The sequence below is a fragment of the Nycticebus coucang genome, chromosome 2 (genome assembly GCF_027406575.1).
Source record: "Nycticebus coucang isolate mNycCou1 chromosome 2, mNycCou1.pri, whole genome shotgun sequence".
Lineage (NCBI taxonomy): Eukaryota > Metazoa > Chordata > Mammalia > Primates > Lorisidae > Nycticebus > Nycticebus coucang.
In genome coordinates, this window is record NC_069781.1 from 103,670,039 (window position 1) to 103,683,473 (window position 13,435).

Sequence of the window (13,435 nt, forward strand, 5' to 3'; positions counted from 1 at the left end):
GGCAATGTACTGAGATTCGGTCTCATAAAAATAAATAAATAAATAAATAAATGCATGCTTCACAGATAGTTTAAACACCAAATTAAGGAAAAAGTACAGAAAGATTGTAACATCTAGGTAAATGGGGATAAATTTACGAAATGTAACAATGACTGACAGAAGACTAACTAGCCTTTCTCCTCATTGTGGTTCCTCTTAGAGTGTCATAACGAGGGTTACAGGGAAATAATTGTTAATCCTAGATGTAGCCCTATGTAGGTGAGGAAAAAGGCAACACCAGCCTTTGGCATACACTGAGGAGTCAGCTGACTATTAGGGTTTCAAGATTTTGAAGCACCTTTCACTACTTCTTCCAAGGCTCCTATAATTCCCACATCATTTACTCTTTTGAGTTAAAATACGAATGTTATTTAGGAAATATAACTAGTTTTTTCAACTGAGTTATCCATGAAGATAAGGGTTAGACAAAGAAAGGTAATAATGTGGATCACTGAATAAGGCAGAGGTAAGAAATTGAAAGAAGAAAAAGCTGAAGAGAATTGCTAAAGTGGAAGGTAGATCAAAAGAAAATATCTAGGGTGGGGGGCGGTAGTTCATGCCTGTAATCCTAGCACTCTGGGAGGCCAAGGTGGGTGCATCACCTGCGCTCAGGAGTTCAAGACCAGCCTGAGCAAGAGCGAGACCCCCATTTCTACTAAAAATAGAAAAACTAGCGGAGCACTGTGGCGGGTGTCTGTAGTCCCAGCTACTTGGGAGGCTAAGGCAGGAGGAGCATTTGAACCCAGGAGTTTAAGGTTGCTGTGAGCTCTGATGCTACAGCAGTCTACCCAGGGCAAAAGAGTGAGATTCTGTCTCCACCCCTCTCCACTTCCTCCCAAAAAGAAAATATCTAGCATGAAGCATGGAAAGGAAACCAGCTGGAAAACATAGAGAAAAGGATACAAGACATAGAAGATAAAAGGGAATGTGTCTAATACACATGAAAGTGGAGTCAATAAATAAATAGGAAATGAGTAAAAACAAAACTTGAAAATGGCCAAAATTTTCCTCAGCCAAAGACGTCAAGACACAGATTCAAGAAAGTCTCCCAAAAACTCACTTACACATATAATTAAACAAAAACTAAGAATTCTTCATCAGCAGACCCATACTAAAAAAAATATTAAAGAGTATTTTTCAGGCTTAGTGCCCATAGCTCAGTCGATAGGGCACCAGCCACATATACCCAGGCTGGCAGGTCTGATCCCAACCCGGGTCAGCTAAACAACAATGACAACTATAACAAAAAAAAAATATATCCAGGTGTTGTGGTGGGCACCTGTAGTCCTAGCTACTTGGGAGGCTGAGGCAAGAGAATCACTTAACCCCAAGAGTTTGAGGTTGCTGTGAGCTGTGACACCACAGCACTCTACTGAGGGCGACACAGTAAAACTCTGTCTCAAAAAAAAAATTAAAATAAATAAAATAAAGTATTTTTTAAATTGTAACAATTGATAAAGTCTTGTTAGCAATGATTAAAAGAGTGTCTTAGTTCATTCAAGCTGCTGTAACAATATAACATAAGCTGGTTGCTTAAAAACAAGCAAAATTCATTTCTCAAGTTCTGGAGGCCAGGATGTCGGAGATGAAGCATGAGCAGACCTGGCGCCTGGTAAGGGCCTGGTTCCTCACAGAAGGCTGTCTTCCCACAGAACCTCACCTGGTGGGAGGGTGGAGCTAGCTCTCTGGGAGGGTTCTACTCTCATGACCTAATCACCTCCCAAAGGCACCATTTTCTAATACTATTACCTTGGGGGTTAGGATTTCAACATACAAATCTGGGGGAACACAAACATTCAGACCATAGCAGAGAAAGGGAGACAGAGAGAAAAACAAGTATCACACGTCAGGATTAAGAAAACAAGTATCACATGTCCGATCCCATAAAACATTAAATGAAAGAATATCACCAAAAGAATGGTATCCCAAGATTTTTTTTTATTAGAAATTAACTGATCTGCACTTTTATTTATTTATTTTTTTGAGGCAGAGTCTTGCTCTGTTATCCAGGCTAGAGTGCAGTGGCATCAGAATAGCTCACCATAACCTCAAACACCTGGGCTCAAGCAATCCTCCTGCCTCTGCCTCCCAAACTGCTGGGATTACTGATGTGTACCACCACACCCAGCTAATTTGTTGTTGTTATAGAGTTAGGGTCTTAGGGTCATCCAGGCTGCTCTTGAACTCGTGGCCTTTAACAATCTTCCTGCCTCAGCCTCCCAGAGTGACATGCCCAGCCTATATGCCAAAATTTTGAAAAGTAGATAAAACAGGCAAATTTCTAGAAAAATACAACTTACAAAAATAGCAAGAGAAACAGAAAATCTGAAACTGAGTTCATAATTTTAAAATGTCATACAAAGACAACTATGGGCCCAGAAGGTTTCTTCTGTCATTCTACAAAACACTGAAAGAGAAATAATACTAGTCTGAATCCACCTATTCCAGAGAACAGAAAAAAAACAAACAAATTCAAATGTTTTATGAGGCAGGCATATGCCTTGATGGCAAGATCTAATACAAACATTAAAAAAAGGGATAGTATACCTCTTAATCACTCACAAACATGCAAAAATGCCTTAGAAAATTTACAAACCCAATATCATAACACATAAAGAGAATAATACATCACAACAAATAGTGCAATTAAACACATTAACATAAAATTGAAAAACAATCATGATAATGTCAATAGAAACAGAAAAGGCTGGGCAGCGCCTATGGCTCAGTGGGTAGGGCGCCAACCCCATATACCGAGTGTGGCGGTTTCAAACCTGGCCCCAGCCAAACTGCAACAAAAAAATAGCCAGGCATTGTGGCGGGTGCCTGCAGTCCCAGCTACTCAGGAGGCTGAGGCAAGAGAATCGCCTAAACCCAAGAGCTGGAGGTTGCTGTGAGCTGTGATGCCACAGCACTCTACCAAGAGCGACAAAGTGAGACTCTGTCTCAAAAAATAAAAAAGAAAAAAAGAAACAGAAAAGGTATTGATAAAATTCAATATCCACTCTTGATACGTAAAAAACCTCTTAAGTGGCTCGGCACCTGTAGCTCAAGTGGCTAAGGCACCAGCTACATACACCAGAGCTGGCAGGTTTGAATCCAGCCCGGGCCTGTCAAAACAACAATGACAACTACAACCAAAAAATAGCCGAGCATCATTGTGGCGGGTGCCTATACTCCCAGCTACATGGGACAAATTAACTCTATAAAGTGAAGTAAAATACATAAAAGGTACAAGGATTAGAAAGGGAAAAATGTCAAATTCAGATGATGCAATTACATACAAAGAAATCCAGAAGAAGTTGGAATAAGTTATTATTAATAAGTTAGAAAAGTTGCTGGATATAAGGCCAAAATAGAAAAATCAATTATATTCTTATATAAACAGAATAAACAATTTAAAAGTATTTTTAAAGGCTCGGTGCCTGTGGCTTAAGTGGCTAAGGCGCCAGCCACATACACCTGAGCTGGTGGGTTCGAATCCAGCCCGGGCCCGCCAAACAACAATGATGGCTGCAACCAAAAAAAACATAGCCAGGCCTTGTGGTGGGCACCTGTAGTCCCAGCTACTTGGGAGACAGAGGCAGGAGAATCACTTGAGCCCAGGATTTGGAAGTTGCTGTGAGCTGTGATGCCACAGCACTCTACCCAGGGCGACAGCTTGACGCTCTGTCTCAAAAAAAAAGTATTTTTTAAAGATACCACTTACAGCTAAACCTATCAAATATCTTCAATAAATCTAATAGAATATAAGACCTCTCTGAAGAAAACTATAAAACATTTTTTATCAAAAATTAAATAACATCCAAGTCACAGCACCTTACAAAAATAATAAGAAAAAGAAAAGAAATTAAGTAACATTTTAAAAAATTAACAATATCCACATTGGCAGACTCAATATTGTATAGGTGTCAAGACCTGTCATCACTTCAATGTCACGCCAATTAACCCAGCAGTTTTATTTGTGCTTTTCTTCACAGAACTGAACAAGATGATTCTAAAATTTATGCAGACATCAAAAAGACAAGGATAGCCAAGGCATTTTTAAAAGCCAAGACATTCTTAAAGACATGCTGAAAAATTTGCTCTACTAGATATCACGACCTGTTATTGGGCAGGCACAGTGGCTCACGCCTATAATCCTACCATTCTGGGAAGCCAAGGCATGTGGATTGCTGGAGCTCAGAGTTCAAGACCATCCTGAACAAGAATGAGACCCCATCTCTACTAAAAATAGAGAAATTAGCCAGGCCCTGTGGCAGATATCTGTAGTCCTAGCTACTTGGGGGCTGAGGCAAGAGAATTACTTGAGCTCAAGAGTTTGAGGTTGCTGTGAGCTATGACACTGTGGCACTCACCCCCAGGGCGACTGAGTGAGACTCTGTCTCCAAAAAGAAAGAAAGACTTGTTATGACTCTATAATGTTCAGGACAATTCTACCCAAAAAGAAAATAAACCCAGGCGGCGCCTGTGGCTCAAAGGAGTAGGACGCTGGTCCCATTTGCCGGAGGTGGTGGGTTCAAACCCAGCCTCAGCCAAAAACTGCAAAAAAACAAAAAATTTAAAAAAAAACCTACCTCATACCAACCAAAATTAGTTGCTGATGATTATCCACTAAGATGTAAAAGACAAAACAATAAAAGTTTCTAAAGATAGCACAGGGCACAGGAAAATATTGTTAGGACCTTGAGGTAGAGAAAGACTTCTTAGGAAAAGGAAATTTTCCTAATAGGAAAGACTATTAGGAAAAAGACTGATAAATTATTCTACTTAAAAATTATGAACTTCTCATCATCTACATTCTCCATTAAGAGTGAGAAGACAAAAAAAAAGAAAAAAAAGAGTGAGAAGACAAGCTGCAAGGTAGAAGGAATCTGCAGCATGTATAACAAAGGGCTTCTATCCAGAAAATATAAAGAGCTTCAAACCAGTAACCAGTAACAGGAAGACAGCACTACCAAAAAAAAAAAAAAACTGGTCAGAGACTTAAATTATAACTTAACTACTTCACAAAAGAGTGAATGTAGATAAAGTGCTTAATTTTGCTACCACAACAAAGTGCCACTACACACTCACCAGAACGGCTAAAATTAAGAAGAATCACAACCAGGAATTAGACAAAGTGTGGAGCAGAAGTTACTCCAAACCTGTTGTAAGGAATGTAAACTGGTAAAATTGTTTTGTGGTATCAACTAAAGGTAAATATACTCATCCCGCTGGCCCCCAAATTCCAATCCTATGTACATATCTAAGAGAAATGTGTGTACATGTATAACAGAAGATCTGTATAAGGATGTTTACAGTAGCTTAATTCATACAGCTCCAACCTAGGAACAACCTAAATGTCCATAAACAGAACAGATAAACTACAGTACAGTGAATTCTCACTTAAATTGTACATAGGTTACTGGAAACGGGGACTTTCAGTGAAATGATAGGTAACAAAACTTTATTTTTCTCATCAGCATTATAACAAAATGACCTTGAACACAATGAAGTTATCTGAGGACCTGCTGTATAAGTTATTTCACTTAGAATCATGGTTTCCAAGAACCTATCAATGGCATTAAGGGAAGACTTACTGTATATCCATTCATGGATCACTGTAAAGCACTGAAAATGTGGAAATGTGTGCTCTGGGAGGCCAAGGCAATTGCGTGAGCTCAGGAGTTTGAGACCAGTCTGAGATAGAGCAAGACCCCCTCCCTAAAAATAAAAAAAAATAGCTGGGTGTTGTGGCGGGCACCTATAGTCATGGCTACTCGGGAGGCTAAGGCAAGAGAATCACTTGAGTCCATAAGTTTGAGGTTGCTGTGAGTTATGACACCACAGCACTCTACCGAGGGTGACAAAGTGAAACTGTCTCAAAGAAAAAAAATATTTTTAGGAATAAATGTAATAAAAAAAGCATAAAATCTTAGCTTATGTTCTGAAGACTAAGTAAAAATGTGGACAGAAACAGAGATTTAAATAATTAGAAAAATAGCCATCTTCATAGACTAGAAGAATTACTACCCAAAGTGATATGCAGATGTCCCACAATCCCTATTATAATCTAGCTGGCTCCCTCATAGAAATTGGCAAGCTGATTCTAAAATTCGCACGGAACTACGAAAAGCTCCAAATAGCCAAAATAATCTTTACAAAGAAGAACAAAGTTGGAGAACTCACACTTTCCTATTTTAAAACACACTAATAATGCAACAGTAATCAACACAGTGTACTATATCTATAGATATATAGATCAATGAAACACAATTGAGCGTCTGGAAATAAAGCCATACGCCCATAGTCAATTGCTTTCCTTTTTTTTTTTGAGACAGAGTTTCACTTTGTGGCCCTTGGTAGAGTACCATGGCATCACAGCTCACAGCAACCTCCAACTCCTCGGCTTAGGCGATTCTCTTGCCTCAGCCTCCCGAGTAGCCAGGACTACAGGAACCCACCACAACACCCGGCTATTTTTTGTTGCAGTTGGTCAGGACTGGGTTCGAACTCGCCACCCTTGGTATATGGGGCCGGTGCCCTACCCACTGAGCCATAGGCACTGCCCATTAATTGCTTTTCAACAAGGACATTAATTAATACCTTGTTGGGAAATTAATACCTAGATGGGAAAGAACAATCTTCAACCGGCTTGGCGCCCATAGCACAGTGGTTATGGAGCCAGCCACATACACTGAGGCTGGCGGGTTCAAACCCAGCCCAGGCCAGCTAAACAACGACAACTGCAAAAAAAAATAGCTGGGCGTTGTGGCGGGCACCTGTAGTCCCAGCTACTCAGGAAGCTGAGGCAAGAGAATCGCTTAAGCCCAAGAGTTGAAGGTTGCTGTGACCTGTGACGCCACAGAACTCTACTGAGGGCAACATAGTGAGATTCTGTCTCAACAAAAAAAAAAAAAACTCTTCAACAAATGGTGCTGGAACAACTGGATATCTATATACAAAAAAATGACATTGGACCCCTACCTTGAATAATATACAAAAATTAACTCAAACCAGATCTAAGACCTAAATATAAGGCCTAATTCTATAAAAACTCTTGGAAGGAAACCTAGGGAAAATCTTCATGACCTTAGATTTAGTAGCAACGAGTTCTTAGGTATGACACCAAAAATATGAACAACTTAGGGAAAAAATAAATAAACTGGACTTCATCAAAATTAAATACATTATCAAGAACATGACAAGACATTGATGGAATGGGAGAAAACATTTGCCGATCATGTATTTGCTAGTACCCAGAATAAACAAAGAATCTGAAGTTCAAGAAGAAGACAAATAACAATTGAAAAGTAGACACAGGGGAGGGGAGAAGAGGGGAGAGGATGGGCGGAGGGAGGGTAATTGATGGCACCGCACCTATCGTGCATCTTACAAGGGCACATGTGAAACTTACTAAATGTAGAATATAAATGTTTTAACACAATAACTAAGAAAAAGCCAGAAAGACTATGTTAACCAGTGTGATGAAAATATTTCCAATTGTATATAAAACCAGCGCATGGTACCCCATGATTGCATTAATGTACACAACCATGATTTAATAAAAAAATTAAATTAAATTAAAAAAATAAGAATGGGCAGAATTTATAACTAACAAAACTTGAATATAGATGGCTGCTGCCGCTGTTCCCTCGGGCGCTGGGGAGCCCTCGTCCCCGGACGAATTGCTCCCGAAAGGTGACGTAGAGAAGACTGAAGAAGAGCTGGAAGAGGACGATGACGACGAGCTAGATGAGACCCTGTCGGAGAGACTATGGGGTCTGACGGAGATGTTCCCGGAGAGGGTTGGTCGCGGCCGGAGCCACTTTTGATCTCTCCCTCTTTGTGGCTCAAAAAATGTACAGGTTTTCCAGGGCAGCCTTATGGATTGGGACCACCTCCTTTATGATCCTAGTTCTTCCTGTTGTCTTTGAGACTGAGAAGTTGCAAATGGAGCAACAGCAACAACTGCAGCAGCGGCAGGTACTTCTAGGGCCTAACACAGGGCTGTCTGGAGGAATGCCAGGGACTCTACCTTCACTTCCTGGGAAGATCTAGATTGTTACTACTATATCGGTGGGAGAAGTTCAAAATTCAATAGTATTTGAACTGCTGATTATTTTGATTATTATTATTATTTATTTTTTTTTTAACTTTGGCACATTGATCTATCTAAACCTGGGGGTAGGGAAATTCTCCCCACATTGTCTCATGGATAGACTGTCAACTTGCAACTGTACCCTCCACAATATCCTGACTTATATTTTCTGTCCTCACTCTGATCTGATAGCAGAGTGCAGCCATGCAGATGGTTATTCCAGCTCTGGCCAAGTCATCCCTTTGACTAAATAGTTTCTAACCAGAAGACCTCACTATCCCATTGTGGGGTAGGAACTGATGCCAGTGGGAGGGATGTATCCCTGACCATTAATGACTTCTTTTTTTGGAAAAGAATGGTGATGTCTGGGAGGGACATGCACACAGTATCAAACAAGCAAAACGCATTGCAACTGTCATGTAAAGCGGCCACTATGAATCCCTGTATGTGTTGGAGAGGAGAAAGGCCGGCTGCAGCTTCAGCCACAAGATGGGGACTGTGGAAGACAGAGCAGGAGCTCTGCACATTTTGGCTATTAGACTTATGTGTGTAAAAAAACAAACAAACAAACGCTTACTTTTTGTATTTAAACATTAAAAATTATTCCAATGGAAAAAAAAAAACTTGAATATATATAAAGTGGGAAAAAGTACTAAGTATTTTGTTTTATAATAACCCCAGAGTTTCCATGTGGGCTTCTTTATATTGTTTCCTATTTTCAAAATCATTCTAAAATCTTTCTGTCTTATAAAACCCATTAAAACTTATGTAAAATAAATGTGAGTCTTGAAATTATGCAAAAAAAAAAAAAAGTAGACACAGGATCTGAACAGACATTTCTCCAAAGTAATTATATAAATGGGCAACAAACACACAAAAAGATGTTTAGTCTTCAGAGACATGCAAATTAAAAGCACAACAATATACTACAGTGCACCCTCTAGGACAGCAAAAACCAAAATGGAAGGTATAAATTAAGTGTTGGTGAGGATGTGGAAAAATAGGAACCTTCATACACTGATAGTGGGAAGGTAAAAATATAATGGTTTTAAACCATTATAGGTTTTGAGCCTGGTAGGTCCTCAAAAATTAAAATTTAAAGTTGCCATTGGACTCAACAATTCCACTCCCAGATATATAACCCAGAAAAGTGAAAATATATGTCCATGCAAAAACTTATACATAAATGTTTATAGCAGCATTGATCAGAGTAGCCAAAAAGTAGAACCAACAAAATGTCCACAAACTGATGAATGGACATGTCCACACAGTGGGTGATTTGTGGTATGTCCACACAATGGAGTACTAAGGCGCCATAAAAAGGGATGAAGTACATGCTACAATATGGATGAACCTCAAAAACACTGTACTAAGTGAAAGAAGCCAGCTACAAGGATCTCATATTGTATGTAAATGACTAGACAAGTCTATAGAGATAGAAAGTAAATGAGTGGTAACTTAGGGCTGGGGGAATGGGGTGACAATGGGATGACAAATAAAGGGTAAGGATTTTTACTGAAATTATGGAAATCTCCTGTGGTGATGGCTGCACATATCTGTCAATACAGTAAAAACCATTGCACCACACACTTTGAGTTAATTGTATGGTGTGTAAATTATATATCAATAAAGTGATTATAGAAAAAAGAAATAGAAGTATCTGAGGTGTAAGAATGTCAGGCAATGATATGGGTAAACACATGGATAAATCTAAACAACCATCTTTATAAAATACTCTAAATTGAGACTTTAAAAAAATAATAAGACCAACAGAATACTACACAATAAATAACTGCATGTAAATTGGGAGAGACAACTGTAATTAAGTGTCCCAAGTCCTTATGTTGTATAGGGACTTAGGGGTGTTAATTAATTAATTAACTTTAGACTTTAAATACATGGGTCACTATGAATGTTTTGAACGAAAGTTTTGAGATGGACTGTGTTATGGTCCATTATATCATTTCCAAGACGCACAGTCAACAGCATCCTTTCTGGTTCACCTGTGAAAGTGTCAATTTGCTTGGCTTATTGGTATTGCCAGGAGGGTTTCATTTGTTTCCATCCATGTAGATTTTATGTTTTTTAATTTTTATGTATCTTAAAACTTTTGTAATGACCCATGTATGGAGGGTCAAATTGGCCGAAAAAACACTAAAGTTAGAAATAGGAGGTGTAACTTCCAAACCAGTAGAGCCAAGAATGGAATTTTTAAAAAAACAAACAAAAGTAAACAACGGTCAGCAAACTGGGACAGGGGCCAAATCCAGCTCATCACCACTTGTTTGTGTACATAAAGCTTTCCTAGGACATAGCCCTGCTTGTTTCACTTTATCTGTGGTTGCTTCTGAGCTACAAAGGCAGACTTGAGAAGCTGCAACAGGGACCAGATGGCTCACAATGCCTGACTCTCTGGCCCTTTACAGAGAGTCTGCTGACCTTGTTATAGAATACCACACAACAGACGGAAGCAAGAGTTACCGTGGGCTGCAGGGTCCTGAGCGCTAAAATGAAGACAGTAGTCCCTCCTCTCTTCAGAAGTACAAAGTTCAACCAGATAAACAATATGAGTGAAAGAACTTTTGTGCAGGAATATTCTCAACCCACTCCCCAGCTTCACCTTTGCAATCACCCTCTTTAGATTCAACTACCAGAACTTAACTACCAAAAAGAGAAAAAGAACAGATGTTTCTTTCTATTCCAACACAAAAAGACCTCAAGCCCTGTGTATGCGGTTTCCTACCCCCAATGGTAACACATTACAAAACTACACTATAATATCATGGCTAGATCAGTGACACTGATACAATCCATGCTGTTAATTACAATTGCCCAGTTTTTATATGTGTGTGTCAACTACCATCTAGATACAAAACACATACAATCACCACAGGGATCCCTCACTTTGACCGATCATAACTACACTCACCTGCCTCTCCCCGCCTCCCCAATACACAGTAACCACTAATCTTCATCATTTGAAGAACATTATATAAAAAGAATCATACAGTGTGTAACCTTTGGGGATTGGTTTTTGTCACTCAGCAAAGTCCCCTGGTGATCCATCCAGGCTGGTGTGTGCTGGTAGTTTGTTCCTCTTTGTTGCTGAGCAGAGTTCTGTGGTGTGGATGTGCCACAATCTGTCTGACTTCTCGTAGGTTACTCATAGAAAGATGAGGGTTGTTCCCAGCTAAATGTACCATCCCCTGTCATAGTCTATCTGGGGGAAATATCAACTACTTTTATTTTTAGATACTTAACTTTTTTGCTTTAACTCTCAGTAGTAGGTAGTGGAAAAAACCCAAGTTAGCGCTAAGAGCCAAAGAAGCACATAATGTGTTTTTGGATGAATCTTCCCACCTTTGTTAATGCAAAGGCCACTGTCCCGTCATCCTCAGTGGAAAGATCAAGCAGCTTCTGGTAAAATGCTTCATCGTAAGGCCCGTCTATTTGTAATGTTTTTCTGAAAAATACAATAAAAACAGGATGACAGAGTTGCCTGGTCTGTTTACATGGTCTACCATCCTATAGCACTATTTAATAATCATACATTTTGTTTTAAAAAAAACACCTAACGGATCTATCACTTCCTGGTATTAACCTTGGCTTTGAAGCATCAAGGTTTTAAGCAGAACCTGGCAAAACCAGAACCAGTGAGCCCAGAAGCTAAGACCTCTCCTGTTCCTGACAAGTGGTGTCCTAGGTCAGAGATAGAAGTGAAGGCTTCGTGAGGAAGGGACAGGATCAGGACGCCCCCGACACTGCAGGTGTGGACTGCAGCCATCTTCAGCGGGAGCCAAGGTCTGAGACTCCACTGATGCAGAAGCTCTGGAGCTGCAGGAGCAGCCACCCTGCTGGTGGAGCCACAGTGCCCTCTACAGGCTCGGCCCTGACTCAGATGTTGGAATCGCCAGGTTCACAGAGGAGCTTTCTTTTCTAGAAAACAGTAAGCAATTATGTCACATAGACCCTGGTCCTCCCTCACAAGGCACTGAATTCCCAAGCCAAACCTTGGCACTTAGGGGCAAGGGGCGGTGGCCTACATTGTCATCCTGGGAAGCCAGGATCTGGGAGGTTCGTTCTGATCCTGTCCACACCCATGGACTCCCCTCAGTGCTGCCCAGGAGGGGGACTGCCCAGCCTCACCTCTCCTCTGGAAACTCTTCCAGGTACTGCTCAACCCGGTTGTACAGAGGGTAGAGGCCTTCGATGTCCAGCAGGTCCAACATCTGCACCTGGAGGGTTTTGTACAGAAGACAGCCCTTCGGTAACCCCGAGCGTTCTGGGGTGTTTTTTCCTACCAAGAATCAGGGGAAAATGAGAGCAGGTTGATTATCAAAGATTGAAGAACGTAGAGGGAGACAAAGGCTGGCACAGACCTCAGTCTGGGCTCAGCCACATGGGTGTTGCCACAGGCAAGGACTAGGCACCAGTGATATGCGTGGACCAACTTGGACCACGCAAGATGCATCAGGCTGTGCACAAAGGAAAAAGTGAGAAACCTGAGCATCTCACTTTGCACCTTGCCTCTCTGAACACAATTCTCCTTCTCAGGATAGTCTTTAAATTCCACCACAACAGCCACAGAAGCCACTTTATGGTTTAAGTTTAGAAAGAAAATCTTTATTCTAAGAGGAGGCACAAAATTTCAAAAGATCTTATTGACACTCCCCAACCTGCAAGACCACTAAGGGAGGACAATCTGTCTGCAGAGTCCAGAGCCACGCAAAAGCTTGGAACTGGCCACACAGACAGTGGACATTGGTCAAAGCTACTGCTGACAAAGACCTGTTACCGTTAGGACAAATGCAGAAACAAAAACTCCATTCAAAACTCATGGCTCTCTGATACCTGCTGTAGACAAGGTGCCAAATGAGCTTGGGGAGATACTAAGCCCCAGACTACCTCCTACCTCTGAAGGGAGCAATCATTTTCTATAAAGAACCACAGGTGAAGGTGGTAAAGAATGTGTCCATGTGGGGCAACAACCATGGCCTCCTGTGGATCCTGGCAGGACCCTACCCTCAAACACCAACCACACTCGCTGGGCTCCACTGCTAGCAAGACACTCTGGGCCACATCAGAACAGAAGAAAACAGGAATAAAAGCTCGCAGGCCCAACTAGAGTGAATCTGATCAGATGGTTACAGAAAGGCCATGTGTGGTGGCTCACACCAGTAATCCTAGCACTCTGGGAGGCTGAGGCAGGAGGATCACTTGAGCTCAGGAGTTCAACACCAGCCTGAGCAAGAAAGAGACTCCTGTCTCTACTAAAATTTGAACAACTAGCTGGGCATGGTGGCAGGCACCTGT

The 13,435-nt window shown here is 40.9% G+C and overlaps 1 protein-coding gene and 1 pseudogene across 1 annotated transcript in view; one reads left to right on the top strand and one right to left on the bottom strand.

The window, feature by feature from the left end:
• IPPK (inositol-pentakisphosphate 2-kinase) overlaps positions 1 to 13,435 on the bottom strand; it is a 66,405-nt gene that overhangs the window by 14,056 nt on the left and 38,914 nt on the right. Inside the window, exons 10-11 of the mRNA XM_053577700.1 lie at positions 12,269 to 12,419; positions 11,483 to 11,585 (exon numbers count right to left, since the gene is read on the bottom strand). Of these exons, the coding sequence (XP_053433675.1) occupies positions 11,483 to 11,585; positions 12,269 to 12,419 (254 nt within the window). The remainder of the gene's footprint in view (positions 1 to 11,482; positions 11,586 to 12,268; positions 12,420 to 13,435) is intronic.
• LOC128575945 (mitochondrial import receptor subunit TOM22 homolog) lies at positions 7,656 to 8,727 on the top strand (annotated as a pseudogene).